The 14,098-nt window shown below is 35.4% G+C and overlaps 1 protein-coding gene across 1 annotated transcript; it reads left to right on the plus strand.

Annotated features, from left to right (window-relative positions):
• The first annotated feature begins 1,770 nt into the window (after positions 1-1,770).
• Positions 1,771-9,361, plus strand: LOC306853663 (polyserase-2-like). The gene is made up of 10 exons (XM_079391231.1): positions 1,771-1,892; positions 2,847-2,867; positions 2,953-3,115; positions 3,205-3,473; positions 3,568-3,713; positions 4,324-4,693; positions 6,569-6,731; positions 6,810-7,066; positions 7,174-7,271; positions 8,436-9,361. The coding sequence occupies exons 1-10, from the start codon at positions 1,832-1,834 to the stop codon at positions 8,811-8,813; spliced, it is 1,926 nt and encodes a 641-aa protein (XP_079247357.1). The 5' UTR covers positions 1,771-1,831; the 3' UTR covers positions 8,814-9,361.
• The last annotated feature ends 4,737 nt before the right edge of the window (positions 9,362-14,098 follow it).

Below are 14,098 nucleotides of genomic sequence, written 5' to 3' on the forward strand. Positions count from 1 at the left end.
CTAACTGCTAGCTGGTTAGAAGATGTAGTAGCTGTGTTTGTGCAACTGGCCTCAGATTCAGAGAAAGAGAGAGAGAGAATCATACTGTACTGTACAAACATTTTTATTTGGTTATTTAGTTTTTGTGGAGGAAAGAACACATACCTGTTATCTGTTGTTTTTACTTCATGACTGGAATGAATGAAGCTAGGCTTATGTTTCTCAATCCTCCAGCAGTAAACATTTTGAATCTCTAACACCCTTTCTTTAGTCAATCATTCAATGTGGTGACACCTACTGTAAAAGGCTCAAGAGCAGGTCTGAGAAACAATACAGTCCATCACTGCATTGCAACCAAACAATTAAAATGAAAATCAAACATATACCTCATGCAATTTGAGATTAGAAAGATCCAGTTTGACCTGATACTCACAAAAACAGTTGTTGGATGTTGGTGCACGTGATACAGTAAATCAGAGTTGAGTAATTTAAGCATCCTTCTTGCGTTGATTCATTGGCATCATTTGCCAAATTAAGTATTACATAAACAAAGGATTATTTAAGAACATCTCACAATGGATTTACACCTTTAGCTGGGTTTTTATAAATCAGGAAGACAACTTGAAATGAGCATTATATCGTTGTAATGTTGCACTGGGTTATTATTCAGCATATAACTTGTGCTCTCAGTAATCTACCATCCGTAATCTAAACTCTCCTTAAGCAACAGTGTGGTGAGCATTAATCATTTGAACTAAATGACTCTTAATCATGACTGGCAATTGAAAATATATTCCTTACAATTAGTAGAGACAAGGAAATACATTTTTAGATTTAGGTAGGAATGCTGACTCTACTGTCATCCTATTCATTACTGGAATCTTAAGGCAAACTGCCATTAACTGTGTTTTTAATTATGTTTGAAATAACAATATGAAACTAAATGGCTTGTGGCTATTTATGGTTTTCGCTCATTTTACCAGAAGCATGCAACTTGTTTCCGCTGGCTATGAGCCAGGTGATGTCTGCTGTACATGACTCACCCTTTTGTTGGAAAAATACTATTGTAATTAGATCATACAGTCAAAAGAATTTTCTTTTGCAGAAGAATGAGGCTTCTTTTTCTTGTTACAGTTAAATGATCTTTTATGCTTGACATTTGTAGGTCACTGAAATTTCTAATTCATTTCTGCGGTTTCTCTGTATACAGTAAAGTTGGTTATAAAATAAAAACAACAGTTACAGGTCTTCAGGGAATTGCAACACATTCTCATTGCAATCGGTAACTTTTTTACATTTTGATGAACTGGCGATTAATTGGTGTATGGTTAATTTTCTTATGGTTAGATTTAGGGCTAGGGATGAACCTTCGTGCTTTTTCGTCCTAAAAATGTTTGTTTCCATATGAATAACGTTTCACGAAAAATTCCACATGTTAGTTACGTTTTATCTTGAGATCAGGTTGGGAATTCAAGGAATCTCGTGCAACACAGTTTTACCAATAAATATAGCTGCTGCAGTTGCGTGTTTTTAAATGTGACAGAAACACTAAAAGCACCATCCTTAGTCAATCTGCACAATGTTAAAAAACTATTACCAATAAACGAACACCTTATTTTAACACATTTTTAACATGTGTTTGAACAGTTTGAACAGGTGAGAATTATGTCACTAAGACATGCAGGTTGCTCAATAAGTAAGACGAGTGAACACTGAAAGAGTTTAAAGACTGAGAGAGACGGAGGCGTGCCTTGTTTGAATGTTGAGAGGGTGTGTGGGTGCGTAGGGGACAGATTAACCGGGATATTTAAGAGCAGGTGTAGGTGTCTGAGCAGTGCTGTCTGAGAGGAAGATGACGAGGAAGATGATCCATATACTCAGTGTAGCATTTTCCATCACTCTTCTAATAAGTGGTAAGCTCTTTCATTGGATAATTAATACTTTTTTTATAAACTACAATACTACATACTGTACAGTCAAAAGTTTGGTGTAATTAAAATAACAGTAAAAACAGCAATATTGTGAAATTACTGCGATTTAAAAGAACTGTTATGTATTTAATTGTATTTTAAAATGTGATATATTTTAAAATGAATTTTCAGCATCATTACTCCAGTCTTCAGTGTCACATGATCCTTCATAAAATCATTCTAATATGCTGATTTGATACATTCTAATTTGTTATTATTGATGGTCATTTATTAATAATGGTTCATATTATTATCAGTGTTGAAAACTGTTTTTTCTGCTTGATAGTTTTGTGAAAACCATGATACATTTGCAGGATTCTTAAAGTATAAAGGAACATAATTTATTTGAAATATAAATATTTTAATAAATAATAAATATTTAAATATAAATGTTATAAATGTCTTTACTGTCTCTTTGATCATGCATCCTTGCTTTTACTTTATTCATATTATTATTATTTTACATTCTTACTTACACCTGACTTTTGAATGGTAGCGTTTCCACAAAAATATTAAGCAGTACAATTTGTTAGAACATTAATAATTATAGTTAATAAGAAATGTTCATTGAGCAGCAAATCATCATATCTGAGTGATTTCTGAAGGATCATGTGACACTGAAGACTGGAGTAATGATGGTGAAAATTTAGCTTTGCCATTGCAGAAATAAATTGCATTTGAAATCATATTAAAGAATAAAACAATTATTTTAAATTTGAATAAGATTTCATAATATTACTGTTTTCACTGTATTTTTGATCAAATAAATGCAGCTTTGCTGAGACTTCTTTTCAAAACCTTAAATAGACATAATTCTTCCAAACTTTTATCCCCCCCCCCCCCCCCCCCCCATGAAGGACTCGTGTCAGTTAACTGAACTTGTTTCTTGCTTTCTAGGGTGTGACGCACAGCTGAACGGTAACTAGTTTTTCAACCACATAGCCAAAATACTATTAAAAATGTTGCTATGACCAACTGATTACTTTGCTATTGTCATTGTCAGTGTGTGGCATAGCACCTCGCAACTCAAGGATAGTTGGAGGACAGAATGCTTTGGCTGGTGCTTGGCCATGGCAGGTCAGCCTTCACCGGAGCCGTGGCCATTTCTGTGGTGGATCACTCATCAACAATGAATGGATTCTGACTGCAGCTCACTGCTTTGACGAGTAACTATCACAGAGCAGCCCTTGCAATTATAAAAAAAATACTTGGGAGGTGGCAAATGCTTAACACTTTTTCTCCCACCATATTCTAGTACTTCACTCTCTGGCCTTGTTGTGTACCTGGGCCGACAGACACAAGAAGGAACGAATGAAAACCAAGTGTTAAGGGAAGTCTCTGAAATCATAAAACATCCAGACTACAATAGGAATGGTCATAACAACGACATTGCTCTTTTGCGTCTGTCTTCAATGGTGCCAATTAATGAGTATATCAGGCCAGTCTGTCTGGCTTCAGAAAGCAGTACATTTTTCAACCGCACTGTGAGCTGGGTCACTGGATGGGGAGACATTGGGTCAGAGGGTAAGTTTTTTAGTTTTTATTATCCTTGTTCATACACAACACACTGTATTATTGCAGTACTGATGCACATTTGATAATTTAATGTCTTTCACAGTTCCCCTGCCCTCACCGAAAACTCTACAGGAAGTGCAAGTGCCTATTGTTGGAAACAGGCAGTGTAAGTGTCTTTATGAAGGCTCAGAAATCACAGACAACATGATATGTGCCGGACTAATAGAAGGAGGGAAAGACTCCTGTCAGGTAACAACTCCTATACATCCATTTTGGTTATTTCATAGTTTTAAAGGGTTGCAAATTCTTCAGTGTGAAAACAACAATAATAAAAAATGAGTGTCCCTTAAACTTTGAATTCAACCTATGAGTCACTTTCAAAACACAGGTTCATTGCAAAACTCATATATTTGAGATCTTGCCTGCACAGTCAATGACTCAATATATTATATTGTATACAAATTAGCAAAAAAAAAACTAAAGGATCTATTTTATACATTAAACGCATTTTTCCTAATTTAGACAATTTTCCTGGAATTTGTACCGTAATGGAGGAGATGTGAGACTGTTGTATATCAGTGAATTTCTAACTTTTTAATGACAAGGGATCCCAAATATGAAGGTCCCATTGTGAAAGATCCTCTAAAAAAGCTATATATCTTTATGTTTTCATAAAATAGCCATTCATATTGTGTAGAAAGCAGTGTTATATAGAGACAATATGTTGTTTTACAAAATTAAATAATTGAATATTATCTTCCCATTATTCTTTCATGCTATATGTTATACCTGTGAACTACACATGGAATGTGTGGAATCGATTACATGGCATGTCACTAACCCGTTCTTCATCCTACAGGGTGATTCTGGCGGTCCTATGGTCAGCAAGCAGGGCTCGCTCTGGGTCCAGTCTGGAGTTGTGAGCTTCGGCATAAAATGTGCTTTAGCTAACCTTCCTGGTGTGTATGCCCGAGTGTCTAAGTATCAGAAATGGATCAATGAGAAGACCACCACCAACCAGCCAGGCTTTGTTAACTTCACCTCCAGTGGTACTGATGGTGACCTGGCAATTAGCTGTAAGGATGTGCCTGCCATTACCACAACCACTGTCACCACTACTACAGCTACAACTACAAATACAACTACAACTACAACTACAACTACAACTATACCTACAACTACAACCACAACTACAACCACAACCACAACTACACCTACAACCGTCGCACGTAAGATTCTTATTCAGTCAAAAAAGATTCCCAATAAAAAATGCATAAACATTGTCCATTTAGCTACATGTCCAGACACTTTCAAAGGTAAATGGTGCTTAAACACATAATGATATTACCTATGAGGTAAATTCCCAGTGTTTTTTCCAATTAAGATGAAAGAAGTGAAACGCTCCAGACAAAATGTGAAAAAAAGACAAAAAAAGGAGGGGGTTTTTTTGTCTTCTCCAGACAAAAAAAAAGAAGTAAAATGCACTTAACATTGGCAAAAGTTTAGAGCCCACCACAGTGTTTCATAAACACAATAATAAACACAAATAAATGAATCTCATGAACTGTTTCTTTTTACAAAGTTAGTCAAAACAATTCATGAAAAACAGTCAGGCTTGTGGCTTCAATCAGACTCAATCACTCAGTAAATCTTTCAAAGACCTTAATCGACTTCCTCTCTGAATCGTGGGGCATTTTTTTTATTGGGCTATTCATTTATAAACTAAAAAAGTAATTTGGTTTCTAAATATTTCATATTAGGAACTTGTTACGTCTGACGTGACACGCCACCATTTCCAGGTCAGATCGCTAAAGCTAACAACAAACAGAGCTAATATATACTCACTGTGTGCTGTAGTACTATTGAAAAGTGATTCAAAATATGGCATAGAAACAGTTTTCTCTCAGAAATGATTTGCTAGTAAATTTTGCAATTAATCACAAAGAAACAGCAAGTAACACACTGAAATGTGAAAAGACTGTAGTGTACACCATGACTTTTTAAAAGCTTAGCTTAAAGTTGATGAATACTGCTCATAAATAGCTCTTGAAATTGTATCGAGTGGAGACTTGGACCCGAAAACAGTATGCTATATTCCTAGTCATTTTTGTAGTCTGAAACCCTTCTTGTTCTCAAGCTCCTTATGTGTCAACTAATCATTAATGAGTTACAGTAAAAACAGAAATAGAACTTGAAAATCTTGCTTTTTCAAACAATGGCCAGAAAGCCTGTTCTGTGACATACCTACCAATGCATTGCTCTGCGTCCTATGATAATAGACTGTGACTGTGTAGCCTAAGCACACACAATGCAGTCATTTCTATTCATATGTGTGTGTGTGTGTGTGTGTGTGTGTGTGTGTGTGTGTGCATGTTTATGTGGTTTATGAGGACACAAATTTGTATAATGACATGGGTATGACAGAGGTATTACAATGTGAAGGTGGTTTATGAGGACACTGCCTATGTCCCCGTAATTCAAAAGGCTTAAAAAACATACTAAATGGTGTTTTTTTGAAAATCTAAAAATCCACAAAGTCTCCTGTGAGGGCGAAGTTTAGGTGTAGGGTTGGTGTAGGGCAATAGCACACAGTTTGTTCAGTATAAAAACCATTACGCCTATGGAGAGTCCCCATAAATAATAAACCACAAAAACCAACGTGTGTGTGTGTGTGTGTATGTATGTATGTGTATATATATATATATATATATATATATATATATATATATATATATATATTTATTTGTTTATTTATTTATTGTTGCTTTTTAAGACTAAGCGGTCAACTGTATTAAGCTATCAACTGCAAAAAATAATAATAATAATAATAATAATAATTGTAAACAAGACAAAGATTATTGGAGTACATTTTTCAAGAAAATACTGTTTCAGTCCTTCTACTTCAAAATTTTATATTTACTGTAAGTCAATGTCATTGCTGTTTATTTGTAATTATTTGTGAAATTTAATAGCAAATTTAAAAAAAAAAATCTTCAATGTATAAAAGAATTGAAGAAAACTACAGTAAATATTTCACTAAATATATTTTTAAGTATTTGACTTATAAAATCTGCCATTCATTCGCTTTCTCTTTGTTGCTGTAGCTGTAGTGTGTGGAAGCGCCAAACTGAACACCCGTGTTGGAGGAAACAGCTCCCTCGGTGTTTGGCCATGGATGGCCAGCCTGCAGTTTAACGGCAGTCACGTTTGTGGAGGAACGCTGATTGCTGAACGCTTTGTCATGAGCTCTGTCAGCTGCTTTACCAGGTAATGCCCCTAAAACACCACAAACAAAAACATTTGATGAGAAATCAAAATGATTTGATTGAGTGCTTTTTTGTTCAGATCCACCAATGCCTCTGACTGGACCGTGATCCTGGGCCGTTTGAATCAGAAGGGCTCCAACCCCAATGAGGTCTCTATAAAAGTGGCCAATCTCACAATCAGCAATGGTAAAGGTGACAATGTTGCAGTCTTGCAGCTGGCTGTCGCACCAAACCTCACAAATTTCATTCAGCCTATATGTGTGGACATGGGAGAAAATACCTTCAGCGCTAACACACAATGCTGGGCGGCAGGATGGGGCTCAGGAGCAGGAGGAGGTGTGAATGCTTTAAACACTATGCTTACTGCTTAAATAAGTTCATAAGCTTTTTAATAATTATTTCACATTTCTTCTTCATTTGAATTTGTTTTCTTCCTTTTATAGTATTTCAAACTCTTCAGGAGTACCAGACCTCTGTTGTGAGTTGTGGAAACTCATCTTCAGACAACAGTATTTGTACAAGTTCCTTGAACTTACAGGAGGCAAGTTAATTCTGTTTAAAAACAAAACATTTTGCATTACTTTCGTAATACAAGTACTTACAGATAATAAAAGGAATGGTTAAATACCAGTAAACTGTGGCTTCTTGGAAGGAAGTGTATTTACAGTTTACAATAAGGTTTAATTCGTTATTATTAGTAAATGCATTAGGTAACACGACCTAAAATGAACAATAATTTTACAGCATTTATCAAGCTATAGGTAAATGTTCATTTCTATATATATATTGCTTGTGAAACTAAAATTGGTCATGATACCTACTAAATTAACAAGTTTCAATAAATGGAACCTTATTGTAAAGTGTTTTCAAATAATGTATACAACCATTTAAACATTTGGAGATTTTAAAGATTTTTTTCATGTTTTTGTTTTTGTAATTTTTTTATAAAAGTAGTTTTACTGCATTAATTATGCCTTGTAATGCATATTATAATGCTTAAATTGTTGTGCAGATTAAAGACAGATTTTGTGGGAAGCAGCGCATAGCGCAAAAAGATTTGTAGTGCAATGCTCAAGTAAACATTATTTTGTAGTGCAATGCTCATGTAAACATTATTTTGTAGTGCAATGCTCATGTAAACATTATTTTGTAGTGCAATGCTCAAGTAAACATTATTTTGTAGTGCAATGCTCAAGTAAACATTATTTTGTAGTGCAATGCTCATGTAAACATTTTCTTATTGAGTCTTTGTAGCAGGGAGTGTTTATAGAAAGTGTCTAGTGTGCATATAGTGGGATGAGTGCGTTACTACAGGTGGTTTGTATAGCCCACTCAACTGTGTGTAGCACACCCAGAATTGCACTTAGGAAAAGTTGTCAGTATTAATGAGTTGTGTGGGTGGGGGGTCAGAGGGGGACAGGGAGATTGGAGTTAAGAGCTCTCACAGCCTGGGGAAAAAAGCTGTTGAGCAATCTGACAGAGCGAGCTTTGATACTCCGGTACCTTCTACCTGATGATTATACATAAAAGCTTTAAGTAAACTTTTAAACTGTAGTGTGTGTTCTTGTCAAATTATAAGAACACTGATATTTTCCATATACCAAAAACTCTTTTCACTGAAATAATAGTATTTGTCTGCAAGTACTTAAAGTAACAAATAACCATTTTGTAACATTTAGTAAAGAGTTCTCTCTTTCTCTCTTAGGGTGATCAGGGTGGTCCACTGATGTGTAAGCTGGGTCAGTCATGGATCCATGCTGCTGTTTTGACAATACAAACTAGCATTTCAAACAGTAGCAGCTCTAACACAAGCTCCAGCAACAGCACCGCATCCCGCGCTGTTCGCATGCAAGATGTCCAGGTCTTCACTAAAACCTCCAGCTTTGCCTCATTCCTGACATCTGTTGTGGGTTCCTTCCCTGCAAAAGCCACAAACTTCACAAATTCAACTACAAGCACGGCAAACAACACGATCCAGGGTGTCCCTAATGGGTCACAAACTTCATCCTTCTGTTTTACCGTTTCAGTCCTCCTGCCTGCACTCACGGCTCTTAAAAATCTTTCATCAAGGCTGAGTCTTTGAGTAGATTTATTGATTCTGAATGTGTATGTAAGTATTCAGACACATAATAGATGTCTTCACTGTGCTTCCTTTGGCCGATTACATAATCATACAACATAAAAAGCTTTTGTGGGGCACATTATTCATTTTAAGTATATGAATGTCAACTCTTAAGATCTCTATTGTTATCTCAGACGATGAGGCTGCTGCCTGTTGTACTTACTCTTGTTTGTAACTGTAGCAGATGCATCGTGAAGTTGTTATGAAGCTTGGCACTTTATGGAAATGTCCCGTTTTAGTGGTTCGTTCTAATAAGCTGTACCACATTTAGGACATTACTGTAAGATAAATATATTGTAGAGTAAAATATACCCATTTTTTAATACATCTATTTATCTTTTATCTCACTTCTATTATATTTTTAATAAGTTATATGATTTCTTATGAAGTAACTTGTTTCAACACACCGTTTTTACACTGTGAAAAGTAAACATGTATATTTTGCTGTAAAAATACTTATTAAAATTACAAATTGAGTTAAAATAAAACAATTTTGGTGTTTTTTTCTCAATTGTAGGGTTTTTGCCCAACTCAGTCTCATATCTTCTTATCATTTAAGTTTTGTAAGTTTATGTTTGTAGCATTCCACTCATCTTGAGCATTTCATACTATCAGTCAGATAGCGGTAGGGATTTTTCAGACTCTTTTCGTAAGTTATATTAGTACGCCAGTAGGTGGCAACAAGCGAATGTCTTAATGACTAATTCACTGAATCATTTATTCAACTGGTTCGCAAACATACTGATTCACACATTTCATGAAGCTGCATTTGGAACTATTTTCATTTGAGGAACAAAAATAGAATAACTGGGAATTTTGACTCTAAAATGTAAATTATTAACTTGTTTATTGAATTGTTGTATAAAAGCAATGATGTCATGCTCATAAACGTGCTGTTGGTCTGTCTTTCGCACATATGAGTTTGCTAACATGTCTCTGCAGGGCAGGGTTTTGGAAAACACTGGGGAATCAATCAATGGGGACAGTCAGTTCAGTAGCCTGACAAAGTGTGCATATGTACAAAACATTAACATGTATATAAAATAGAATAGTGGGTGGTTTCTTGTCTCTATACTTTGTGGCATGTGGCATTCAGTGTGTATTTTATGTAAGTTTCTGACCTTCTTTTATACCTTCAAACAGGTTCTGCTCTGTAGTGGTTGGATTCATTTGTTACAAAAGAAAAGGTATTTTGAATTCTCAAACATTCAATGACTAGTGTCAACACATTCAACCCACCAGACTTCATGTGTGTCATATTATTGCATTTGCATATGTTACATCTCTCTGACCTTTTTCTATTTATATGTTGCAAATTTGCTTTGCATGAAGTCTCAAATTTTATATATATATATATATATATAAATTATATATAAAATATTGTGTGTGTGTGTGTGTATTTATGTATTTAACTGATTTATCCGTTTATCACGTATGGGATTGTTGGGGAACAACTCCTGAATGTGTGACAATCTATGCTTGTTCCTTGTTCAGAATACTGCTAGTCAACCAAATATCTTTGTTAAAGTGATAAAGTTGTCTAACCAGTTGTTTACAATGTGTATAACATCTATATAATGTCCTTTAATTTAATTGTTTCATTATGTTTATGTTGATGTTAGTGCACCAAGATATGCAGAATAATGGCAAAAGTGTTCTTGTAAAGATTAGAAGTAGATCTTTGATCATATGAGGACTGACAAATGGCCGATTTGATATATGAACATATATACACATATGCAGCCACTCTCTTAGCCTTAGGTGAAAGCTTTCATCTTCTAGTTTCCATAGAGTGACCTACTTTCCCTTAGTATGACTGAGTTAGTCAAACTGAGTTAGTTTCACTTTGTCCAGGGTGACTCACGACTGATTGTTGAGATTTTTTTCGTATGAATGTTACTCTATAACTATAATTTCGGTAAGCGCTTTTGGTAAATATATTAAACCGGTCTGTTTGGCGGCAACAGAAAGCACATTCAACAATGACACGATGATCTGGGTCACAGACGGTAACCATCGATGGTTAGGGAGTGGAGTTATGAAAAAACTGATTTATATAATCATATATCACCATCATTAGGTAGTATATAATAACAGTGCAGTGTATAAAAAGTAAGGAAAACAAAAGTACCCCTAACCTGAGAGGTACAGTCTGACTAACAGCAGTAATTAATATTAGGTAATAACCAGAAATGAGATCAGCTTTATAATATAGGCATTATGATAACATATGCAGTGTAATTTTAAGTAGAATCACAGTGTAGAAATACGCCACACTGTTAAAAAAAAAAAAAAGTTGAGCCAACTTAAAATTTTAAGGCAAACAGCTTCAGCAGATTTTTGAATTCTCTCAACTTATTTTTGTAGGAGATTCTCAACTTTTTGTTGCATAAACTTAAAACAAGTTGGGAAAACTCAAAAATCTGCTGAAGCTGGTTGCCTTAATTTTAAATTGGCTCAACCTTTTTTTTTTAACAGTGCAGCAGTATTGGATACACAGGATAATACAGACAATTCTATACAATACTTTGTCGTTGTGTTGACATGACCTGACAATAGTGTCTCATCAGTGCTCAAAAAATAAATAAATAAAGTGAGTGATCATCTGAGAGGCTATTATCATGAAGTGACATGACGTCTAAAGTCAGTTTTTCTGGAATTTCTGCTTCTCTTGCTGTTTGTTTTCTCGGTCAGTATTAACAAACAAAGTTTAAATGGATCTGCTTATAACAAACATTCCAGAACAAAAGCTAAATAAATGCCTGAAATTATTTTGATTGTTTAATTTTGATTGTAATCATTGTCTGATTGTACATCAATTAGCAGCAATTACAGCAATTGTATTGTGTCTAAAATGCAAAATAATTATTAACTTCTTGTTTATTGAACTACTGAGCAAAATCACACCAACAATCCTGCTTTTTCTCTGATAATCACTATGGCTGTGATCACCTGTACTCTGTGTGTGGCCTCGTGCCTATAAGGAACAAATAGCATGTGATATTGCTGGAATTCAGGGCTTGTGTACAAGGTAAATACAATACAATGCATGCTATAGTTATACAGTGTTGATATTAACAATATTTAAACGTGTTAAAGTATGAAGTATAAAGGCTTAAAGAGTGTTTTTTTAAGCCACTTAAGTGGTACTTTTCAGTACATCTTCATATGTACTTTCATAATTGTTTCATGTGTCTTTAAAATATGGTTAAAGTGTACTACTAATGTACTGACAAGCAATTCATGTTAACTAAAGTATACTTTAATGTCAGTTAACAATACACTGATATGTTCAACCACCTAAATGCATGTTATTTGTAACTGATTGCAAATATATTAGTTTAAAATTACATTAAATGCAGTTAGTTGAACTTTTGAGTGATATTTTTGAATCACTTAAGTGGGACTAAAATATGAAATATGGTAAATATGTACTTCTCTAAAGCACTTAATGTGAACTAAAATACTTCAATGGCATTTCAATGTACTTCAATGTTATACAGGTCCTTTTCAAAAAATTAGCATATTGTGATAAAGTTCATTATTTTCTGTAATGTACTGATAAACATTAGACTTTCATATATTTTAGATTCATTACAACACAACTGAAGTAGTTCAAGCCTTTTATTGTTTTAATATTGATGATTTTGGCATACAGCTCATGAAAACCCAAAATTCCTATCTCAAAAAATTAGCATATCATGAAAAGGTTCTCTAAACGAGCTATTAACCTAATCATCTGAATCAACTAATTAACTCTAAACACCTGCAAAAGATTCCTGAGGCTTTTAAAAACTCCCAGCCTGGTTCATTACTCAAAACCGCAATCATGGGTAAGACTGCCGACCTGACTGCTGTCCAGAAGGCCATCATTGACACCCTCAAGCAAGAGGGTAAGACACAGAAAGAAATTTCTGAACGAATAGGCTGTTCCCAGAGTGCTGTATCAAGGCACCTCAGTGGGAAGTCTGTGGGAAGGAAAAAGTGTGGCAGAAAACGCAGCACAACGAGAAGAGGTGACCGGACCCTGAGGAAGATTGTGGAGAAGGACCGATTCCAGACCTTGGGGGACCTGCGGAAGCAGTGGACTGAGTCTGGAGTAGAAACATCCAGAGCCACCGTGTACAGGCGTGTGCAGGAAATGGGCTACAGGTGCCGCATTCCCCAGGTCAAGCCACTTTTGAACCAGAAACAGCGGCAGAAGCGCCTGACCTGGGCTACAGAGAAGCAGCACTGGACTGTTGCTCAGTGGTCCAAAGTACTTTTTTCGGATGAAAGCAAATTTTGCATGTCATTCGGAAATCAAGGTGCCAGAGTCTGGAGGAAGACTGGGGAGAGGGAAATGCCAAAATGCCTGAAGTCCAGTGTCAAGTACCCACAGTCAGTGATGCTGGTGTTGGTCCACTGTGTTTTATCAAGGGCAGGGTCAATGCAGCTAGCTATCAGGAGATTTTGGAGCACTTCATGCTTCCATCTGCTGAAAAGCTTTATGGAGATGAAGATTTCATTTTTCAGCACGACCTGGCACCTGCTCACAGTGCCAAAACCACTGGTAAATGGTTTACTGACCATGGTATTACTGTGCTCAATTGGCCTGCCAACTCTCCTGACCTGAACCCCATAGAGAATCTGTGGGATATTGTGAAGAGAAAGTTGAGAGACGCAAGACCCAACACTCTGGATGGGCTTAAGGCCGCTATCGAAGCATCCTGGGCCTCCATAACACCTCAGCAGTGCCACAGGCTGATTGCCTCCATGCCACGCCGCATTGAAGCAGTCATTTCTGCAAAAGGATTCCCGACCAAGTATTGAGTGCATAACTGAACATAATTATTTGAAGGTTGACTTCTTTTGTATTAAAAACACTTTTCTTTTATTGGTCGGATGAAATATGCTAATTTTTTGATAGGAATTTTGGGTTTTCATGAGCTGTATGCCAAAATCATCAATATTAAAACAATAAAAGGCTTGAACTACTTCAGTTGTGTTGTAATGAATCTAAAATATATGAAAGTCTAATGTTTATCAGTACATTACAGAAAATAGTGAACTATCACAATATGCTAATTTTTTGAAAAGGACCTGTATATCTCTGGCAATTAAGTTGAAATTTAGTATAGGCTATTTAAAATATTATTTAAAAAGAAAATCTCTTAATTACCTAGTTACAATCAACACAAACTGAAAACCCACTACAAATACACAAAAATGCTTTTTGGTTATGCACAAGAAAAACCCAACACTAT

The sequence above is a fragment of the Barbus barbus genome, assembly GCF_936440315.1.
Source record: "Barbus barbus genome assembly, chromosome: 3".
NCBI lineage: Eukaryota > Metazoa > Chordata > Actinopteri > Cypriniformes > Cyprinidae > Barbus > Barbus barbus.

Coding starts and splice junctions, on each gene's coding strand:
- LOC306853663 (XM_079391231.1), top strand. CDS start 1,832: ATGACGAGGAAGATGATCCATATACTCAGTGTAGCATTTTCCATCACT. Junction 3,714..4,323: donor GAGGGAAAGACTCCTGTCAG/GTAACAACTCCT, acceptor TTCATCCTACAG/GGTGATTCTGGCGGTCCTAT. Junction 6,732..6,809: donor TCTGTCAGCTGCTTTACCAG/GTAATGCCCCTA, acceptor TTTTTTGTTCAG/ATCCACCAATGCCTCTGACT.